Source organism: Hipposideros armiger, unplaced genomic scaffold (genome assembly GCF_001890085.2).
Source record: "Hipposideros armiger isolate ML-2016 unplaced genomic scaffold, ASM189008v1 scaffold_68, whole genome shotgun sequence".
Classification (NCBI taxonomy): Eukaryota; Metazoa; Chordata; class Mammalia; order Chiroptera; family Hipposideridae; genus Hipposideros; species Hipposideros armiger.
Window position 1 is genome coordinate 2,600,082 of NW_017731418.1, and position 24,085 is coordinate 2,624,166.

General features: G+C 36.9%; 1 protein-coding gene across 1 annotated transcript in view; it reads left to right on the forward strand.

Moving 5' to 3' along the window:
• The window catches only part of ZCCHC4 (zinc finger CCHC-type containing 4), a 40,508-nt gene that overhangs the window by 6,858 nt on the left and 9,565 nt on the right, over positions 1-24,085 (forward strand). Inside the window, exons 3-8 of the mRNA XM_019642388.1 lie at positions 2,227-2,234; positions 6,057-6,332; positions 6,766-6,846; positions 11,978-12,050; positions 15,881-16,031; positions 17,408-17,502. Of these exons, the coding sequence (XP_019497933.1) occupies positions 2,227-2,234; positions 6,057-6,332; positions 6,766-6,846; positions 11,978-12,050; positions 15,881-16,031; positions 17,408-17,502 (684 nt within the window). The remainder of the gene's footprint in view (positions 1-2,226; positions 2,235-6,056; positions 6,333-6,765; positions 6,847-11,977; positions 12,051-15,880; positions 16,032-17,407; positions 17,503-24,085) is intronic.

Consider the following 24,085-nt stretch of genomic DNA (forward strand, 5'->3'; position numbering starts at 1 on the left):
AGACTTCTGGCTTCTACAGAATAGGATTTGATATTTATTTTTTCTAATCACACTCTTTGAACCATGCTTTATATTTCATATGTGTTCAATTGACAGATTTACATTTTTGGGCCCGACTTTGACTTTCCTTATAGTTTTTAGCTGCCTGTTATGCTCTGTAATATGTCGTTCTATTATGTACTGCATTGGCACCTTTATTGTGACCTATGAAGTCTTAGGGAAGATATATTTTAATGCTAAAATCAGTATTTATTTATGTGCATTCATATAGTTTCGCTGATAGTTCATTTGGTTCTGTTTTTTTCAGAGCTCATTTAAACTCAGATTTTCAAGGTCTGCTATTAGGGAAATGCTATAAACATAATTTGTCTACTCCAGGAAAGGCAAATGGAACATCAAATGGAGATCAATAAAAATGACATTTCAAAATGCTAGCCTGCAATTTGTGAATCATGCTGAGCCATGCGGCAGAATGAATTTCTTTTCCCCCTGGGGTGTGTGGAGTAAGTACAAACAAGGAGGGGGCACTGAGTAATCCTTAGCTCTTTAGAGTCTCTTGTTCTTGCTGCCAAACGTTCAAAAAACCTTGTGTCTGAATGTTAAATTCAAAGAAGTATGATTGAATGATTATGATGTGATTTGGAATAGAGAGAAATATGCACAAAATCTCAGTTTATCTTTTGTCAAGAGAAAGTTGGTAAGCAGTAAAGCTTTCTGAAGAACAATTTTGACAAAGCACAAAGATATACGATAAGTGGAGGTTCATTTAACAGTGTTCTTTGAAGAGTAGTTGAACTTAGTACCTTAAGTGCCACAAGATAGTCCTGTGTAGTGAGTGAATTGTCCCACGAGCCCCTCATTGCCTTGAACTTTATTTCATCTCTTCCTGGTGATTTTGCAGCTTCTCTTGCCTTTAGTTGAACCTGACACAGAAACTGAACAACTTCATCATTTTGGCAATCTTCTTTCTCCTTTTTCCCGTAAAGCCTTTGATTGTTGTTGTCTTTCAATGAGTATTTACTTCTCTCATATCAAATGTATGCATTGTCGCTCTGTTTGGGTGCCTGACTGCATGCACAATGACTTTGTTTTTTGGGACTGAATCATAGGATGATGACCATGACACTCCACCTGTAGCTCCAACTGTGCACAGCACTGCATCGAAGAGATGCAGCCCAAAGAGCTGGGACCAAGTTTGCACATGGGTGACAGTCCCCATGATGTCATGATCTCCGTCTGGCTGACGGCAATGATAAATCATATCTCAATATCACTGATGCTAAAATGTGAAAAAATATGCTTCTTAGAAGTGATGAAATAGGATGGTTGGATTTTGCTTTGTGATGCAATCCAACAGGCTTTCTTTTAATGGGTGGATTTAGCCCATTTTCATAGTGGGTCTAACAGATATGCTTGATCTTAGTTTTGCTGTATTATTTTATACTTTCTGTTTTTATTGCTTCTTTTCACTTTTACTATATGGTCTGCATTTTCTTTGCTTTTCCTGTTTTAAAGTACATTTCTTCTATATTTTTGTTGTAATGGTTGCCTTTGTAACTTTCTATACCATATTTAATCCTTTTAGTTTTTAGATAGTCTTCATCCATCTAAAAATGAGAAATAATGAACCTTGTATATTTCTTCCTATCTCTTTCTTTCTCTACAATCACTGTCCGGTTTTAGATGATTATTTCTTTTTAGGTTTAACCTTTATAGCTTTGAATATTGCTTATAACCCTTTTACTTTATTTTTATTTTTTAAGATTTTATTGGGGAATTGGGGAAGGGGAACATCCAAGTTGTTGTCCTTCAGTCTTTAGTTGTGGAGGGCGCAGCTAGCTCAGCTCCAAGTCCAGCCGTCATCCAGCCACCCGTTGTCAACTCGTGGCCACTCAGCTCAAGGTGCCGTGTTCAATCTTAGTTGCGGGTAGGCAAAGCCCACCATCCCATGTGGGAATCGAACCAGAAACCTTGTTCCTAAAAGCACATGCTCTCACCAGCTGAGCCGTCCTGCTACCTGTTGGCAGCTCAGCAGCAGCTCAGCTCAAGTGTAGCTCACTAGCCCATGTGGGAATCATACCGGCGACCCTGTTGCTCAGAGCTCATGCTCTTAACCAACTGAGCCACTCGGCCAGCCCCTAATTTTTCAGTTTTAAATTATATCTTTTGGCCTATGGCTAAAACATAAGAAAATTGGTATACTTACTCTACCTGCCACTTTCTCAGATAGGAAGGTAAATTCTGAAAGAACTGGCCAGAAGAGCTGACTGGGGTTGCTTCCAGAGCGCTGAAAATGCAGGTGGGGACAGGTGCTGTAAAATCTCACAGAACTATTTGATTCTATTGCTACATACAGATTTCTTTCTTTCTTTCTTTCTTTTTTTTTTTTTAAGATTTTTATTGGGGAATTGGAACAGCACTGGGGAATCGGGGAAGGGGAACAGACAAGTTGCTGTCCTTTTGTTCTTCAGTCTAGTTGTGGAGGACGTTGCTTCATTGGCTTAAACTTTTGTTTAAATATATGTTATGTATATTTCGTGCTGTAATTATACCCGTATTTGTTTTTGTTTTTATTCTGTGGTTAAATGGATTCAGTACTCACTGACAGCCCCTTGGCTGTAGTCTCTGCATTCATCTATTGGGCTGAAATTCATCCTTTAGCAGCTTGTTTGTTTTTTTAATCTTTTATTAATAAAAATTTTTAAATTAAAACTTATACGATTTCATTTATATGAGCTTTCCAGAGTGGGCAAATCTCTAGAGATAGAAAGAATATTAGTAGTTTTAAGAGGCTGGGGTGGGGGGACTTGGGGAGCAAGTGCTAACGGGTACAAGGTTTCTTTCTGAGGTGATGAAAATATCCTGGAATTATATTGTGGCGATGGTTCCACAACTTCGTGAATATTCTAAAAACCACTGAGTCATATACTTTATAAGGGTGATTGTGTGGTATGTGAATTAAATGTCAGTAAAGAAATCTGGGGCCGGCCGAGTGGAGTGTTGGTTAAGAGCTGGCTTGCAACGCCAGAGGGCCCCAGTTTGGATCCCACATATGAGGGCCAGTGACACTGCCCTCCACAGCTAAGATGCTGAACAACAGCTCAACCTGGAGCTGGGCTGCCTTGAGTCGCCAGCAGCCAGCGTGAGTGGCCAGCAGTTGCTGTAGGCAGCCGTCCAGAAGCGGGCGACTGATCTGCCTCGCCCGGGAAGAGCGCAATGGTGGTGCCAGCTTGGGCCAATGAAGCAACGTCCTCCACAACTAGACTGAAGAACAAAAGGACAGCAACTTGTCTGTTCCCCTTCCCCGATTCCCCAGCGCTGTTCCAATTCCCCAATAAAAAAAAAATCTTAAAAAAAAAAAAAGAAAGAAAGAAAGAAAGAAATCTGTATGTAGCAATAGAATCAAATAGTTCTGTGAGATTTTACAGCACCTGTCCCCACCTGCATGTTCAGCGCTCTGGAAGCAACCCCAGTCAGCTCTTCTGGCCAGTTCTTTCAGAATTTACCTTCCTATCTGTGCAATACAAAACATGCATGTCTTCCTACTTCTTGATTTATCAACTTTTGGAATTGTCTGTTTATTTCATATGGGAGATGAGGATTTATCTTTTCCTCCTCTCTCTGCTCTCCCCTCTACATCCCCGCTCCCCCCAGCTATAATCTGTACCCTATTCATACCCCATTTTTATATGTTTATATCATGATTTTGGTTAGATTCAAAATTTAGCATTTGCAATATTGTAACCATATAAATGTTGCTTGTCGCTGAACCATGAAATAAATCACAATAAGTTCTTTCCTACGCAGCTTTTTGTTTTCCTTGGAGTTAATGACAGTCTTGGAGTTTTTTGTTGTAGTTGCTATTAGTTATTTATGTGCTAATCACAGATTCAGCTGCAGGCTCTGCTTATTTTCTGAACCCTTTCAGAACATTCAGATGTAGCATAACCTCCTTAGACAAATCTGCCCTAGGGCTTTTAGAAAGGCTCCAGTCTGGACCACTGCCCTTCCCATCTGACACCCAGCTGCCCAACAGGTTCCTCACTAAGGACCCAGGTTATATAACTATGTAACCTGAGTTCTTCCAAGTCCAAAATCAAATATTCACTCATGATAAAGATCCTCAGGAAACTAGGAATTGGTGGGAACTTCCATAACCTGAGAAAGGGCATCTAAGAAAAACCTCTACCTAGCACTGTGCTGATACAAGACTAAATGCACGTCTCCTAAGACTGGGACACAGCGAGGATGTCTGCTTTTACGGCTTCTATTCAACACTGACTGGGGATTCTAGCCAGATTGAGGAATAGGATTGGACTGAAAAATACAAACATTACTAAAGAGAAAGAGACCACATTCTTATGACTTATTATACTATATTGTTATAATTCTATTTTATTTCAGCTAGTGTTGTTAATCTCTTACTGTGCCTAATTTGGAAAGTAAACTTTATCATAAGTATGTATGTATAGGAAAAAACACAGAATATATGTATGTAGGGTTCGATACTATCCACAGTTTCAGGCAGGCATCCACTGGGGGTCTTGGAACGTATCCCCCACAGATAGGGGAGGACTGCTATAAACTGGGCAGCTGTACCACTCACTCATTTGTTCCCTTCTCTTACTGTTCACTGTTTGGGCTGCCAATTATCCAGTGTCTCAAAACTGTGGTTTCATATGTTTTCTGTCTAAAAAATGTTTTGAGGGCCAGGATGGTAAATCTGGTCTGTGTTACTCTATCATGGCCAGATGTGGAAGTCTTAGACACTTAACATGTAATAAGGAAAGGTAACTGTAGTAAATTTAGTATTTCTAGAGTGTACTGGTTCTTCCACTTGAATTTCATGTTTTAGGGGCTCTTTACTGACATTCTTACTTTGAATTACTGTAAAAGTTGCTTCTAATATCGCTCTCCTTTTTCTTTCCAGTCGTAGATAAAGCTGTCAAAAGAACAGTTATCATAGGAATAGAAACACTTAAATTTCTGGCACGATAAGCTCATTTCTTACTGTAGCCATCCAGAGTATCTATTTGTCACTGCCCTGGGTGCTTTGAAGTCAAACTGTGCTTAGAAATAAAAAGTTTTAAAACCCCCTTTGATTCTACATTAAGTTCACAGTCTTTTGCAGTACAGTTTCAGAGTTTAGTTCAATTGAAACCATATGACTCTTCTCAAGCTATAAGAATCCGTTAGTGTACTATTTGAGGTGCTTAGATTTAGACATCTATATGCTCGGTAATCTTATTTATTTTTCTTTTGTTTTCTTACTCTGATTTTATAGCTGGTATAGCGTACACAAAATCAGCAGTTTTTAAAACATACTAACCGTGATTATTTTCTCTCTTTAATCGTCTCTAATAAAATGAAAAAAAGAAGGAAAAAACCCAAAGTGGTGACATTGCAATCAGACGTGAGGATGACTTGAAAGAGATCAAATGGGATATCCAGGATTGTTTTTTGTTTGTTTGTTTGTTTGTTTGTTTTAACGGCTTTGAATATCATCTTGCTGTTTTGGGGATGAGTTTCTCAGAACCTCCGTCAGTACTGCTAAGAATAGAGGAACTTTGTAGGAATGTTTTTTTCTTTTAGGAGGTAATTTTTCTGGCTAAGTATGCCATAGAACTTGAAGAATGATCTTAATTTCTCATTTTAAAATGACTGTCATACTGAGCCAGACTGTTTAACACTTCAAAGTTAGAACACATGGATTTGTCAATAAATTTGAACGTGATAGTCGTCTCCATTACTACTAAGTTGTTTGAGTAATATATTATATTCACATTTTAAATGGATATTGATCTTCATTCAGTGACTGAATTAGAGCATCTCAATTCTTATGGAATTGCTGATTCTCTTCCACTTTGTAGACATGTAGCCAGACATAAATTCTAGCCAACACTGCGCAGATTTTTCTTACCTTTGCTTCTTTATGCAGTGCTCTTTATTCTTTAGGAAGTAATAATACTTCTTGCATACTAAAAATAGCAAAAATAAATGATCTTTAAAACAACCAACTTAAAATGTATTCCTTTGTGTTTTGTTGTATCTTGAAGGTACTTGAAGTTCATTGAGCTGCCATTGTCCCAGAGGAAGTTTTGTCAAAGATGTCAGCAGTTGCTGTTGCCAGATGACTGGGAGAAGCATCACGAGCATCCAGTAATGGGTGACATTTCTGTCGCCCAGTTAAAAAGGCCCAGTCAGCTCCTTTATCCGCTGGAAAACAAGAAGACAAATGCGCAGTATTTGTTTGCTGATAGGAGCTGTCAGTTCTTGATAGACCTCCTTTCTACACTGGGGTTCAAAAGAGTGCTATGCATCGGAACACCAAGGTATGTTCCATGATTTTTTTCAGAACTTCTCCTAGCACCACCATCTAAACTGTAAGAAAATGTTATCAAGTTCCAGGATATAGCATTAAGCTTTGCGTATACAAGGAAGGAGAAAACATGGTCCCTCTGAAGGAGTTTGCAATCTATATTCCATTCGGGAGAAATCTTTATAGATTTCAGATATATGATAGGGATTCTTTCTGATTTGATTCATAAATTCTTTATACTTGTATATGTCTCTGTTTCAGCTAAGTTCTGCCTTTTAAAAAATATTTGCAAAACTGAAACTGGTTATATCTGCCAGATTCTCTTCACTGTTGCATTGAAATGTTAGAAATATCGGGAGAACATTGATGGGGTTTTTTTGTTTAGTTGCTTGTTATTTATGGCATTTGTAATTTCTTATGAAATTTGCTTTCACTAATCTCTTTAGGTTGCATGAGCTGATCAGGTTGAAAGCATCAGGTGACAAGGAGTCTAACATTAAAAGCCTTTTATTGGATATTGATTTTCGGTAGGTTTACAAAGTATATTTATTCTCCTTCCTTGTCTCCTGTTTCTTTTTAATGTTTTCCTCTTCTTAATTTTTTATTATCTGTTATAATCCTAATTAACATTTAGAATTCATAATTGGTTATAAGGCCTTTTTTAGTCATATAAACTCCACATGTAATCTTCCATATTTCAAACAGAGGCAGTACTTGTCTCTTTTTTATTAGTGTGCTTCCTAAATTTTCTTTATGAATGTGTCTAGTTGTCTGTAGTTTGTAATTTAGAGGTCAATACCTATTGAGTGAAACTTCTCCTCATATACTTGTTTTCAAAGATAGTTCTGAACTTTCATCATGATGTTTTAAGTGCGATAAGACATTTATTTTAATATTTTTACCAGATGATGTTCATATTGTCTTTCACTGGACAAAGCCTGAAGTGACGGGAGTGCTAACTAGGAAATAGACAGGCCCCAGGGTAGAGGATTAGCAAACAGATAAGCTTGTGGGAGAGCTTCAAAATCAAATGGCGTCTGATATGTTCAGACAAACGGAAATAAGACAGAAAGAGGACGTACCTTGAATCTCTCCTCTGGTGGTAATTTAGAAGATACAGGCTTTATTTATAACCCTAGATGGTAAATATGTCCTTCCACAGTTTCTGTGATTCTGTAAATTTGAAGTACTCTTCCTAGTTTCAATAATTATTTGAATTCCAGGAGTTCACAGTGAGTCTATAAGACACTGTGTTCTTAGTATCTTTTACTTGTTCTTGAGTGTATTGAAGGAATCAGGCTTTGTGTTTCTTTTTATTTAATCTGTTAGAGTCTATTTGGTCAATATTCCAGTATTTGTTGGAAACAATCTATGAAATTTCATATGCTTTTTCTCACTAAAAACAAGGCAGACAGATTTTTTTGAGTGTAAAAAGTCACAATAAGAAGTGTAGCTTTTAAGGGCCGGCCGAGTGGTGTGATGGTTAAGAACTGGCTTGGGACGCCAGAGGGCCCCGGTTTGGATCCCACATATGAGGGCCAGTGACACTGCCCTCNAAAGAGTCAAGGTCATGATCATACCAGCAAGTATTTTACAAAAACACTTTTTTGAGAACATTTTCATTGAATATCATTTATTAAGCTACTGGGTGACTGATGAAGGCACTTAGAGATATACTTATGAGCTGGGTATCCTCTTGGACACAGCTCCAATTAAAGTTTCTGAAAGTTTGACTAGAACGTTTTCAGCTGTTAGTTTTAGTAGAAAACAGTCCTGTATACCGCTTTTTTGCAGAACCTAAGATCAAACGTTAGTTAATCTCTCAGTGCTTTAATATGTTGGTTACTACTCCTGGATGTTCCCAGTTTAATGTGCTTTGGGATTTTTTTTTCCCCCTGAAATGAGTGCTTGTTTATAACTTGGAGCTGCTTGAATTTCTAACTTCTTGATGTCAGAATGTGATACCAGTTTTTCTAGGGTGGTAGCAAGTTTGATGACTTTTTAAGTGGATTTTGTACTCTCTTTCAGTTGTCAGAAGCTAGACTTGCTGCCCGAGAAGCTCTTAACCGAAGATGTCAGCCTCCTGTTTCCCGAGTGCAGTGTGTGGAAAGGTACTGATGTGATGTCAATTTTATTTATTATCCTGTTGTTTTTTTCCCCCGTGCCTTGAAGTGTACTTTAATTAATTTATTTGTATCGTGGTAAATGTAGATGTAACATAAAATTTACCAACTCAGTAGCGTTAATTACATTTACAAAGTTGTGCAACCATCACCACTATTTCCAAAACTTTTCATCACTCCAAATAGAAACTCTGTCACCATTAAGCAATAACTCCCTGTTCCACCTCCCCCCAGTCCCTGGTAACCTGTAATCGACTTTTGTCTCCATGAATTTGACTATGCTAGGTACCTCAGATGAATGGAATCATCGATATTTGTCCTTTTATGTCTGGCTTATTTCATCTACCATAATGTTTTCAAGGCTTATCCATGTTGCAGCATATTTTAGAATTTTATTCCTTATATGGCTGCAATACAATATTCCATTGTATATATACACTACATTTTGTTTATCTGTTCATCCATCAATGGATATTGGATGTTTCTACCTTTTGACTATTATTGTAAATAGTGCTACAGTACACATCAGTGTATAAATATCTGTTTGAATCCCTGTTTTCANTGCAGTGGGTTGCCATGGGCTACCGTGTGTAGCCAGCAGCCAGCGTGAGCGGCCAGCAGCCGCGGTGAGTGGCCGTCCAGAAGCCGGCGACTGATCTGCCTCTCCTGGGAAGAGTGCAATGATGGTGCCAACTTGGGCCAGTGAAGCAGCGTCCTCCACAACTAGACTAAAGAACAAAAAACGACAGTAACTTGTCTGTTCCCCTTCCCCCAATTCCCCAGCACTGTTCCCTTCCCCCCAATACCCCAATAAAAATCTTTAAAAAAAAGGCCTGTCCAAGGCTGCAGAGAACGGCCTCAACTCCAGTATTCAATGTATATGTGCTATAAATAATTTTTTTTGGGGGGGGGTGGGTGGACGTCTAAGATATGAAGTTAACATTTGCTAAGATGGATTTATATATGCTCTAATTTTAGCATGAAAGATGTGAAACTATTTGCAAACTGTCATCCAAATAAAGTTATATCAAAAAAATGAATTTCTTGGGTTCACTTCATGAACTGATTTTATTCAGCTCTTGATTACATTTCCTGTGTATAGAGCATGTTTCACACTTGGTAACTGACTCATTTAAAGAGAATGAATGGCCAAATTAAATGAATGTCCTTTTGAGCAGTTTTCAAGTGCATGCATTTCTGATTAGTTTTGTTTGCCTTATTCAATGGAGAGAATAATTCTTTGTGGCCAGTTTCATTTTAAGGGTAATGTTGAGTGATTTTTCATAATTTAAAATATGAGTAATTGTGCTCCCTTGTTTGTATTTGATGGAAACCTAGAGCTAAAATTGAGGCTTTTTTCTCTCCCCGGCTCTGCCCACTACTGCTCAGAAAGTTTTGGATTACTGTGCTGTGTTGAAATTTATGTAAATAAAATTTTCTTTTTTAACATTTAAAAATGACTATTGTGGTTGTGAAGCAGTAAAGAAAATAGAGGGATGGTAGAAATATATTTTAAAAGGTACTGTATTTTTTGGTTTTTTTTCCTTACACAAAGCAATGCAAGAGAGAAGAAAACCCTTACATGATAGCTGACTCACAGCTATACTAGTATTGATATATATGTAAGTTAAATAACTGATATATATATAAATTAAATAACTGATATATATATATATATATAAAATCAGCTGCTTGGAATTTAGTTAAAGTAGGAAGACATTCATTTATTAATGGTAATTGACCTTGTCCCAGTTTTCGGAATGTTCATTAAGTTACAGTATATTGTTTAAATATTTTTCAGTTATCCAAACCTTTTTTTTTCTTCAATGTAAATTTATGTTTTATGAACTCAGCAGATGTACTAACACTGTCTTAAATAATATTAAGGGGTATTATAGTGAGAATGGTGAACAGCTACTCTTCTGTCTTCACAGAACAAGAAGAAATGGGTTTAGATTATAGGGGGGGAAATTTGGTTGGACATAAACATAATTCCCAGTATTGGGGCCATTAAGACATAAATCTTTGTAGCTGGTATTTATTAAAATAATGATACCAAACATTTCAGTATATGCTATGTAGCTGGTATTGCATTAAGCATTTTACATTCATGATCTACGGTATTTATTCTTACCAAGTCCTATGATGTAGAAACTACTGTTTCTTATTTTATAGATGAAGAAATGGGCTCAGATAGGTTAAATAACTTACTAAGATTTCACAGCTGGTAAGCGAAAGACTCAGAGTTTGAAACCAGACCATCTGACTGTAGAGCCTGTAGTCTTAACCACAGTGTAATAGGAAGAAGATAAACCATGGTTTTCCATTATAGTTCTCAACCTGGATGGTGAATCAGTTATGGACAGTAATGGATAAGTGAGAAGTAGACCCAAAGAAGTGCTGCTATCATGATCTGGTTAGAGAAGTCGTATAAGTAAGGATGTGTCCCTGATTTTTTTTCCGTCTTTCCACTAGGGTATGAATTCCATAGAAGGGTGATGTGACTCATATGTGAATTGTTTATAACAAAATTGTCAAAGTTCAAAATCCTATTGAGATAAAAAAGAGGTTTCTGTACTATATGAAACACTCAGAAATCAGCCGGAAAGACATTAAGACCCATGTACATTAATGGAGAAAACATAGAACAGACAGTACAAATAAATTTAAAAAGAATAATGAACTCTCATTGTAAGAAATCAAATAAATGCAAATTTGAACCATAACATAGTATGAATTTTACCTAGTAAATTAGCAAAAATTTATAAAATGTTAATACCCAAGGCCAGTACTATCTCTTCATGGCTGATGGCATATTAAATAGTATGTTACTGTACCTGAAACTACTATATTGTTTGTCAACTATAATTGAAAAATTAATTTTAAAAAATTCTTTTTAATAAAAATAAATTTTAAAAAGTTTTTTAAATAGAGTAGTATGTTAGAAAAATAAAATGATTCAATCAGTAAATAAATATCCCCTCTTTTCTGGCACTAATTTAGTAAATATGAAATGCACATACTTCTTTTTTTATATATTGAGAAGCATATTTTAAAAAGCTAATCTGAAATAGACAAGAAAATCTGTATCAAATAATTTTTTTGGTTAACCACAGAAAATAATAATTAACAGCTGTTGAGCAGAAATGTTCACTCAGTATTTTGCATAAAATGATTAACTATGAGAGATGTATTTTAATTGCCAACCCATCTCAACTTTAAACTGCATAATAATGTATCAGTAACCTGATTGTTTGTTTATGTATACTCTTCTCGTCCATAAGAACGTGTGTATTTTACGTATGTAGTTTTGCCACTGATTTATTAAACTTGGGAACATAATTTAAGTTCATTATTCATCACCCACTGTTACTGAGTCTGAGATTTGGGGAAAATATTTTAGTTCAGAAAACTAAAGAATCATGAAATTGATTTTGTTAAAGGCATGATTTCATAGTTTTAAATTTTAGTTTATATTTTACTTACTGTACAGCTCTGATTGGACAAGTAACTTCAGTAATAAATTATTTTACAGGTATTCACAGTTTTATATGGAAGATAGCTTTTGCCATTATAACATGTTTAATCATCACTTCTTTGATGGAGAGGTAAGAATTATGACCATTTTCTCTTATTGTGGAAGAACAAATTTCAAGAGTACCTTCTTTGTTCTTTTCCTAAAGTCTCTCAAGATCAAATTGTGGCTGTTCCCCCATTTATCGATACTTATTTTTGTTCATTCATTGCATGTGCATTGAGCATCTAGAAGTGATCAGGTTATTTCTTCTTTCGTGACTTTTCATTGCTTTTGGATAAAGACCCACTTTCTCACCAAGCCCCGTGTATCTCCTGTGACCTCTTGCCGCTCGCCAGCCTGTCCCTGCTTTGCTGTTTGTTCTCCAACTGGCCTTTCCGCAACACGGGCTTTACCCATGCTGTTCCCTCTGCCTTCTACTCTCTCTTTGCCTTGTGAAGTTGACTGCCTCCTTCCGAGCTCTGTTCCAAGTCACTTCCTCCAGTCTCCCCTGAGCCTCAGACAAGGTCAGGTTCTCTTTTGTATTTACGATACTGTAATTAAATAACTCTGTGGTCAGTTGTTTGGTATCAGCCTCCCTGATAAATTTCAAGTCCCAGTTAAGGGGATTTATGGTTTTATTAAACTAATCCTTAAGAAATCGTGTCAAGAGTAAATCCTAATGTAAACTGTGAATTCTAGGTGATAATGATGTGTCAATGTAGGTTCATTAATTATAACAAATGTACCCCACTGGTGGAGAATGTTGATAATAGGGGGACACAATGCATGTGTGGGGGCAGGGGTCATGTGGGATATTTCTGTACCTTCTTCTCAATTTTGCTGTGAACCCAAAACTACTCTGAAAGAAGAGTCTTTTAAAAAAGGATAGTGGCTTCAAAACACAAAAACAAAAAAAACCTTCTTTCAATATGCTGTTAATAGTGTCACTGTAAATAAACACTAGAGCAGAGCTGATACTTCTACTCCTGCTTTGAGCTCTTTGTCAGTCCTATTATAGAATAAAAGCTGTAACCAACCAAGTAATCACACCCAACAGGAGATTTTGAATTTAAAAATGTTTTGAAATTATCAAGGCTATTTGAAGCATATCCATACATATAAGTCTCTATATCAATTTTTTAAAAATTGTGAACCATGCTTAATTATATATCGTACTTTAAGATACTAGCTAGTGATCGGATGAAAACCAAGCAAGACTAAAAAACTAATAAGCTCTTAGGAAATGAAAACAAATTCTCAGTTGTTGGTTGGGATTGAAAAATAAGTCTCCTGATTTAGCAAATACAGCCAGTGATGTATTCCTTCCATCAGAATCAATTTAGCGTTGGGATATATATTTTTCAGCTGTGATAGCCATGAGAAGCAAGCATTGAAGTAAATAACAGAATTAGATGTGTTTCACTGTTGCCCAAAGGGCTTAGTGGTTGATAATCACTAGGATTTGAGAACTGATTAGATTAGCGTGAAGGAGAGAGGGATTGAAAAATCACTTGACAATTGATGAGGGACTTCTCAACTAGGACAGCGGCAGCGGGAAAAAGAGGAAAGAAGTGGATTCTGTAGGCATTTCACAGATGAAACAAGAAGATGTGGTGTAACCATTGTGTTATACACCCAAATTTAAAAAATTGTACCTCAATTAGTTAAAAGAAAAAAAGGACTTGGTCATAAGTGTACTGGGGGAGAAGTCAAAGATGACTTGGTGGTATGACCTTGGTCTGTATTTCCCTCTTCAAAACAGAGTAGGACAGTTGGAAAGTGAGGCTCGGACATGTTGAGTTTGTGGAGCTGGTGGAATATGGATGTAGAAGTGTCTAGTGTGGCCTCTTGAATCTGCGGCCTTGAGCTCAGGGATTGCGGTCAAGGCTGATGACAGATGAAAAAGTAACTGAGTTTATATTACTGCTTGACGCTGCAGTAGTGGGTCAGGGGTTAGTTGTTTTTAATACCATACCATAATTTGGCTTTTTATTTTGAATGATAATGATAAGTGCAAAATTTAAATACCTAATAGTTGGTTGGCAATTTCATGTATTTTAAGAAAGTAACATGCAGTTAGCTTTTTTCTAGGAAATTCTGTGTAACTTTCATTGAAAGTTTATAGAACTACCTTAGGAGTTTCTAGACTAATGGTCAGAATAAGCTGCCAAGACTGAGCTCCAGTTTATCTTTCCCAGCAGAAAGCAGTCGTCCAGCTCAGGTTTCCCTCTCTGTATTTTAGGAGCAGCCTCTAAACAGCACTGCAACTGTCCAGACTGAGCTACAGAAAACTATTGTTTTAATCGTTTTACTCTCTGCTCTGTTTTCTACCTACATCCCGAGTGAAGGTTTTCCGTAGAGGTGACCATCTACTAGTCAATGACCATGTATGTAAGTGTCCCCTAGGCACCTGTGAAGGTGTGCAGGGTGCTTTGAGGTTATAAGCCTCTGTCACTGCACATAAGCGCTTTACAGTCTGGATTAAAAGGCAGCAGTTTCCAACACAGGATTTTTTTCTTAAGCAAGTAATAGTTTTTCAGATAACAAAAATGTCATATGCCTTAATAGTAAAGGGGGTTAAAATATGTATAGAGGGTGGCTATTTAAAATGCCAAGCATTGATAACTGAGATGCAGAAAAGAGGTAAGTTACTTTCAACATTGGTGGCAGTAGGCAATCATTTGTTCCCATAGGTGGTCAACTTTAGGACCCTCGGCAACTCCTGATGGGACATGATGCCACTGATTCTTAACTGGAAAGATATTCTTTAATGTTTTCTAAATTTGGTTGAGAGGTTAGGCGCAGTTTACTTGTTTATTTTATTTTCTCCAGCTTCTCGCTCTAAGGAATTTGAAGGTTTTTCAATAACATCATCTGTACTTCAGGTCCCGGTTCGTGTAGGCAGGTTAACAAAGTACCAGGCAGCACTTGAAAAATGATTCACCTTCTTAACATACTCTCCTTTGCTGTAGGACTTCCAGTAGGAAGTTAATAAAAACTCTCCCAGGGAAAAGGGATGAGATGATGTGCTTTTCCTCTCATCAACTGGGCCTACTAAATTGATTTAGCAGTAGCACAATGCATATTTTATTATCAAGTACATATAAGTTTAAAATACCATTAAACTTTAAAATCTTATGCCATCTTTTATAAATGTTGACTTGCTTTTAAAGGTAAATACATACTTGAAAACTACTACAACGTCAGTTGACTGGAATTAGTATTAATGTATCTCTTATTAAGTTATCTCAAAGCAAAAAATGGTAGATGTCCTAGACAGTGGTTAACGTTCACTTTGTCATTCCTAAAAACACTTCATCCAGGTTGTTGGGAAAATATGTTAATAGCATGGTTTCATGGCCTGGATAAGCTTTGTTATTTGTGAACTTTCATGTATTTACTGATCTGCAAGTTCAAATATGCCTGTCATTTACCTGGGACTCAAAAACACGTGCATGTTTAACTGGTCTTTTGTAGCTCTTATTAAACTGAACTCATGGCAGTGGACAAACCGGACAGGGAAAAAAGTACGTCTTCTTCCCCTTTGTGTCTGCAGTCCCTGCTTCTGTTTGGTGAATTGAGTATCGCATTTTTAGATAGTCTTCATGGGTAATGAGTTTCTCTCTTTTACATGACTAAAATTAGTTTTTTTAATTTAACCATTTGAAATGTGTAATCCTCTGATAGTGATGGTATTTGAATTTGCAATTTGAAAAACCTGCTTATCAAGCAACCCAAAGATAAAATCTTATGGCGGCGGAACAAGCGAGGCTTCAGGTTGTCAGTGAGGGACCCAGGGGTGGCAGGATGGGTGGAGTTTTCCGTGTGAAGGGTGACGCTGAGCCTACTGCGTTCTCTTCCAGGTCAGACACAATGCCTCCCTCTAGTCCTGACTTAGAAATGAATTTGTATTTGTTTCAGGCTGCCCTTGAAGTATGCAGAACGTTTTTACAGGAAGATAAAGGTGAAGGAGTCATTATGGTGACAGATCCTCCTTTCGGTGGCCTGGTTGAACCTCTGGCTGTTACATTCAAGAAGTTAATTGCTATGTGGAAAGAAGGTCAAAGCCAAGGTGTGTAATTTATTACTTACTGCAAAATAAACATGTATTTATGTATCTACTTCCTGTCAAATCTTAGCAGATCTCCGTGAATCAGAGCACTGATGAAATATACATGCCTTGGGTTCTTGTCTTTTTAAAAAAACGGGCTTATTTGATAATGTGGCAGACTTTATCATTATGATGCATTTTGTATTATCCTAGTCATGTGTTTTTAAAATGACTTATAGGTAAAATATATTTTTTTGGCAGCATAAAGGGACATTATGAAGAATAGCATTCTTCATGTCATTTATTCAACCAATATTTACTGAATGGCCACTAGGTACCAGGTGCTGTTTAGGTGCTGGGAATAGAGTAGTAAATAAGACAGACACATATCTCTGCCCTCATGGGCCATACATTCCCTGTTCCTAAAGTCTTACCCAAACTCTAAGAGGGCACCCAGCCTCTGGCCCAGAGCTCTAAACTGCACCAAAATTTGGGTGGGAAAATCAAGACATTCAGTAGCCTAACAGTGGTTATCAGTGACACACAGATACCTGGTCCTGGATGTGGGCTAATGGCTGAGGGTTATTGTTCGATTTAAAGTGGCTTAGGCCTTCAAAGTATTTCACATAATTATCTTATTAGTCTGTACAGTAATTATTTTAGTTTCCAACTTGCAAGTTGATAAATTGTAAGAATGTCAGGAATTTGTGATCAAGCTTCTCCATTAATAGTGTTACATAAATAGTGTGCTCCAGGACAGAATGCAAACGCAATCTACAACATGACTCATAGTGTTCAGTATTCCACTTATTTTTGGTTCTTAAGCTGCTTATCAGAGTAGATAAAAGTATATGTTATTGGGGAAGCAATAAAGAGCTTTGTAGGCTTGAATTCTGGTTCTGCCACTTATTAGCTGCATGAACTTGAACCAGTTATTTAAATCTTGCAGCTTCAGTTTTCCCTTCTGTAAAATGGGGTTATTAATATCTAACTCTAGAGGTTATTAGAAGGAGAGGAAAGTATCTAGCATTGTGTTCAGCCTATACTAGGTGCTCTGTAAATAACAGCTCCGTTCCCTGTTCTCGTAAAAATTAATTTTATTTCCCACTTTTTTGGTAATACCTTGCCTTTACATATACTATAGTAATATGCATGTAAGGATGACTTTTCATATCTTTGTAGCTGTGTTTGGAAATAAAAGAACATTTTCATGGCCTTTGGGAAAGGTTAGGATGTAAGTGGCATGCTGGTAAACATTCTTTCCTTCTGTGTGATTTAAATGTATTGAACGATTGTAGTTTCTCTTGATACTAGAAGTTTTCCAGTTATAGCTGTTTTACTTTTCTCTTTAATATCAATTTCTTATTTTCTTTGCCCCTTTTTTTGTGATCCACTAGATAACAAAGAACTACCCATTTTCTGGATTTTCCCCTATTTTTTTGAATCCCGAATTTGTCAGTTTTTTCCAAGTTTCTGCATGCTGGATTATCAGGTATAGTAACTATTCTGTCTTCTGGCTTGGTGGAGAATGGATATCTAGCTTAAATAAATATTCTGATAAGACTGCATTGATTTTAGTAAATGAAAAGACTACAAGCTGTATTAAACACTAAAATTATACCATACGTAGCTTAGTAGAGTGGTACCTAAATGTCTCTAATCCCTAAAGTGCTTATTAAAAATATAGATTCTTAGGTACCAAAATAAGCCAACTAAATCAAAATCAGAGGGTAAAGCCCCAAGAAAACATATTTTACCAGGCGCCCCAGGCGATTCTGAAATGCAGCTGGGTGTTAGACCAACTAAACTCACCTTTTGTCATCACCAGAAGATTTCACAGCACCCGGGATCATTATACAGGTGGGTTTTCTCTGTTCAGAGGCTGTGGAGAAGTCAGTCACTTTTTCTGGCTGGTGGAATGCCATGTACACTGTATTGTGCAACTCAGAGGAGCCTGTAGCTCTAAGGAGAGTTGTGCCTAAGGTCGTGGGGCATCGGAAAGGCAGAGGTGCTCAGATCTGTTTGCCGAGTGTGTTGATTAAGGGGGGAATTGTCTAGACCTCCTTCACATCTGTGCCCAAGGTCCTGGGAACCTGCTGTAGGTGAGCATAGACACTGGCGGCCACGGTGGCTCCATCCTGCCCCTCAACTCATTCTTCTGTTTTTATGTCCACTTTCCTGTCCATTATTTGCTTGGGTTCTGAAGCTAACCCTGTTGTCACCATTACCATATGTGGCCATCAAGTGGGCACTGCTTCCTCTTTTGTAATTATATTTTTCTATTTGAGTTTCCTGAGTAATTGACTAGCCTCTTGATTAAGGCTTTTCATCCCTAGAACTGTAAATGTCTTCACTAGTTGTTCCAAGCTAGCACTTGATTCTAATCTTCCTAATTATTTCATTAACTGGCTGTGTTATTATTCTCTTCTTTTTGGATTTACAGGTTGCTTCCGCCTTTAAGGTACTATAAATAACCCTGCCATAAACATCTTTTATTCATATAATTTTTTCCATATCTTACATAACTTCCTTAAAATAAATTTCTAAAACTAAAATAGAATTTTAAAAATTACATTACCAAACTTAATGGACATTTTTAAGACTATTGAACTATATTAATATGTTCCTTTTTGTAAAACGAGCCATTTTAACCTTGACTTTTTGAGCTCTGCTTTAAACAAAATCCACATCATAATTCTTCTCAAAACTTCTACTTTCCTTTTCAGGGAAACTTTTCTGTTTCTTATCTGAGGGATGCTTCTTGTATTGACATTTGCAATGCAGAGATAGCTGACATACCCTACAGATGTTACCCAAGTAAACTAGCTCTGGTTTCCAGGAGCACTGCTGCCTTTGACAGTAATAAATTATCTAGTACAATGCTTCGCACATAGTAGGTGCTCTACATGATGAATCAATAATTCAGTGAAAGAGAGCATGAACTCTGGATTTGGAAAGGAACTGAGTTTTTTAAATCCTGGCTCTGCCATTTACTAGGTAGGCACATTTTATCTAACTCTCCGAAGCTCATCTTGCCTGTTGAATCAGCGTAGTAATACCATATCTGCTGCAAAGGTTTCAAGAATTATATGAGATAATACATTAAAAAGGACTTAGTCCTGACGCACAGCACATGCAGAGTCAAGGTTACTGCTATCAGCATTGTCATAACCATCACTGTATTGTCATCATTCAGATAGTTCCAAGTGAGGCTATAACTCTCTTCAGGTCCTTTTTTGTACAGTATCTGAGACATTAAAATTGCAAAATAGAAGATCCCTCAGAAAACTGTTCCATCTACATTTAGAGATGAGTTTTCACTGTGGACAGGAGTTCGAAATAGTGAGGCGAAGGCAGATGCAGAATAAAGCAGATGAGAAATATTTATGTAGAGTAACCAATTATCATTTGTTTAGACAGCCTGTGTTACTAGGAAAGAACTTTTGGAAATACTGAAGTTTTAGTTTTGAGAAATAATTCCAAGGTCCAAGTTTATTGGAAATAATTATGCAATTCAGTGCATTGGTGGAAAAGGCTCTAATTAGGTCGTGTATTGGACAGGGTGACAAGCAGTCTTTTCAATACAGAGAAAGCCAACCTTTGAAAAGAAAAATTTGAATAAAATCTATAAAACAAAACAAATACTTGTTTCCCATGACTCTTGCTAAAGATAAGAACACTACTACTGCTCTGTGCTGCATCCACCGTGAGGATGAAGATGATTCTCAGCAATCAGACGGTGGACATTCCAGAAAATGTGGACATCACTCTGAAGGGATGCACAGTTACTGCACCGTGCGGAGGGACATCAGTCACATCAGTGTAGAACTCGGCCTCCTTGGAAAGAAGAAGAGGCTCCTGGTTGATAAATGGTGGGGAAACAGGAAGTGGCTGCTGTTCACACTGTCTATAGTCATGGAAAGAACACGGTCAAGGGTGTTACACTGGGCTTCCGTTACAAGATGCGGTCTGTGTGTCTCACTTCCCCATCAACGTCGTTATTCAGGAGAATGGTTCTCTTGTTGAAATCTGAAATTTCTTGGGTGAAAAGTACATCCACAAGGTTCAGATGAGGTCAGGTGTTGCTTGTTCAGTATCTCAAGCCCAGGAAGATGAGTTAATTTTTGAAGGAAATGATATTGAACTTGTACCAAATTCAGCTGCTTTGATTCCAAAGTCACAACAGTTAAAAACAAGGATATCAGGAAATTTTTGGATGGTATCTGTGTTTCTGAAAAAGGAACACTCCAGCGGGCTGATGAGTAAGATCTAAGCTGTCCAGCTACAGAAACGCCAAGATGTCAAGTGATTCCTCAGACTTATTTGTGATATTTTAAAAATGCAATAAAAGTCACGTATTGATTTGGGGGTAAAAAAAAGATAAAAGTACTATTACCCATGACATACTCAGTTGGAAAAACTGATTTCATCATATCTCCTAGTATATTTATTAACCTTATTTGTTATACCTCCCTTTTGATGATTTTTCTACTTTTCTTTTGAAAATTTACCTGGATATAATGATTATTTCTGAACCTTTTGCGTTCTTTGCTTTATTACTTTAACCTCATTTTGTGATAATTTTTTATTTTATATTTGCCACCTTCATCAAATAAAAATTTCAAAGTCTCTTCTCCTCCACAGAACTTTTCCCTTAGACCTGGATTAGGCCTTCTCTCTGACATTGCCCAAGATGATTATAAGCCCCCAAACCACAGTGCAGAAAAAAAACAAAATCACTAAACCTCTTTTTGAAAGAGGAAGGCAGAAATGCTGCAAATCCTTATAAAATATAAATAATGTAGACTCTTCTGCGATAAAGCAACTTGATGAGTGCAGAATCAACTAGTTATCAAAGACCTAGAAAACCAAGAGTTTTGTAAGGATAGTTTAGAAAGGCAGGATGTGCTAATGAAAAGAAATTCTGATTTAGAGTCAGAAGTTCAAGTTCCAGCACTGCCTTTTAGAGGCTATTTAATCTTGGGGGAAGTCACTTTATCTTTCCAGGTCTCTGTTTCCTTACCTATAAAATAAAATAAAATGATTGAACCAGAAGAGGGATGGCAGATAAGTTACACTTTTAGCTCTAAGCTTGATGAATTGGTAGTGACTTTCTGGAGAATTTGTTGGGACTGCCAGGCTCAGTGGCAGAGAGTAGTGGGATTGATTAGTGAGGTCTGCCACAGGGCCAGGGTCAGGGAGTGATGACATTCAGGTCTTGTATTTACCACATGTGAACTAGATTATCTCACATACTTTATATATTAAATGTGCTGTGATCTCTTGTTTCTACTTAATCTGGGACATTTGTCTGGATTGTTCATAGTAGAGGTCTTTGCTTTTTGATTTTTTAAGCTATCTTTTAAAAAATCATCCTGTATAGAAAACTTTTTTGAGGCTAGTTTCATGTTCAGAAATGAAGATATTTTGACAGGAATTTCTGAGATGTGATTGTAAATTACAAGATGGTAACTGACATTCTTAAAACTCGGTATATAATAAACAAAATATTTAATGGGTTTGGAGTGACAAGGAAAGCTATATATAAATATAAATAAATATATATAAATATATTTATAAATATATAAGTTGTATATGTAAATATTTATTAAAAAAAATATATATATATATAAAATTTTAAATAAGAGGTTATGTAGGATGCGGAAAATATTACTAAAAGGCCTTGCTGTGATAGAAGTTGGTTGATGGAGCTATAGAGTTCACTTGGAATCTTTTGAATATACTGAAATTAAATAGAACACAATCCTTAGGAAGTTATGAAACTACAAGTACTCTGTTTTATTTAATATGTTTCCTGGCATGATGCCTGGAGCATAGTAGGTACAAAATCAGTTTGTTGACTTGAATGTCTTGGTTTCCATGTAACTAGTTTCAGTCTCATGTTACAGAAGAAATTTGCGTAGAGATAAAATTAAAAGTTAGGAAGTGCAGAGATTTTGTGCTTTCCCTCATTTCTATACAGTACTTCATCACATTAATCAGTTCCATGGGAGAAATTTTCTGTTTGAAAATGCCTCTCATCATCATTGTGAGTGAAATGTCAGGGATAATGATGGGAAAATGGTGTATGAGTTCTACCACTAGTGATAACGCAATTTGCAAAATTGTGTTTGCTTTACAAGCGCTTCCATAGGAGGTTTATTTGTGTGGATGAAGCTATGAAATATGGATGTATGTTAGAGGTACATTAATTTACTCTAGCAGCATGCATTTTACATACCATATGTTTATAGTTAATTAGCACAACAAACCCGCATTTAAAAATAATAATAATCTCAATTAGGTTATGCAAAATCAAGCAATCAACCACCTTCCTGACACATACATTCTCTGACTCCTTGGGTAACCATAAAGAAATTGTTCTTTTTTTTCCCTCTCTTCCATCTGCTATCTATTATATTGCATGGAATATTCCATTTGCTAGAGATCTTTCTAAGATACTCTTTCCCAACATTTGAAAATCTTCGTAAGAGTCTCTTGGGAAGAATTTTTTTCTTACGACACTCATAAATGTTCAAAATACCTTTGTTGAATTTAATAAGGGGCCGTATATTGAGTGCATAGAGGAGTGCAATAGGAAAAAAATATGAATTTAAATCATTTAAAAAGAAAACTACTTAAGGTACTATTTTAAGATGATTTTGAAGTAAAATCTACTTTTGTATCTTAGCCTCTGGTAGATAACATATGTTCATAGAATTTTAAAGTTGGAAAGAAGCATAGAGGTAACGTGGGCTAACTTCCCAATGCAATAATCCCCTCCACTAAATTCATGACAAGTAGTCATCTAAGCCTCACTTGAATGCTTTCAGTGAGCAAAGTCCTACAGCCTTACAAGGCAACTCAATTTATTTAATAGCTCTAATCGTTAGAAAATTTTCTCATATTGAGATAAAATATGCACCCTATTAACTCCTAACCATTGGTGCTACTTCTGTTCTCCGAAGCAATAAAGGATATAGTCTAATTTCTATTCCACATGACACCCTTTCAGTTACAAAATAGCTATCAGATCCTCCCAGTCTTCTCTTTTCTGAATAAACACCACCAATATGTTAAACTCTAAATCCTATTCATTTCCATTACTTTCAATGGCTTTATTAATGTCTCTTAAAATGTAGTGACTGAACGCGGGGCTTCAAATGTGATCTAACTCATCCTTTTCTTGTTATAGTGTTACACTCCTGTGTAGGCCAGCTGTGAGCCCATGCCAGCTTTACACACGCTAGACTGTGGTCTCACCATACTGACAGTTAACAGACCCCCACCACCTAGGGTTGTTTTCACACTGTTTCTTTTTTCCCCACGCTGTTTAGCTGGGTCTCCTCATCCTGTACTCATTTTTCCCCCCCGCTTCTGGAGCTGGTTAATCAATCTTACGAAAGTCGTTCACCTGTAAATCTAGTAGGCATTGGCAGGGCCACAGAGAGAGCTTAGGAGTCTCCTGTTAAAGACCTCTCCTTCCGTTGTTATCAATTCCTTACATTTTTGTGATTTGCTTATTAAATAGCTAGCTTGCAAGCCAGTTCTGTTGTAAATGCTTACGTGTCTTCTTGTTTAGAATCTGAACAATTCATTACAACTTATTTGAAAGTTGGGATCTCCCTGTACTGACCTCCTAAAAATCCCATGGTATTCTTGTGGATCATCTAAAGCAGTGGTTCTCAAACTTCAGTGTGCCAGGAGGGCTTGTTGAAAATACAGACTGCTGGGTTCCAGTCCCGGAGTTTCTGTTTTATTAGGTCCCAGGCGGGGCAAGAATTTTCATTTCTACCAAGATCCCAGGTAATGATGTTGCTGATCCACACACTGCACTTTGAGGATTACTGATCCACTTTGTGGATGTCATAACAGGTTTAAAACAAAGTTGAAAATGTGTGTGGAGAGTAGAGAGGTTGGAGAAGGAGGAGATGGGAGCACAAAGCTAATAGAAATTATGCTTATTAGCTGCAGTTTAGTTTCAAGATAATCTGCTGATACTGGAAGTTGAGTTAGGGATTTTAGGAAAGAGGTAAATGTTGGAAGTAGTCATTGTGGGGAGAAGAACTGTAGTT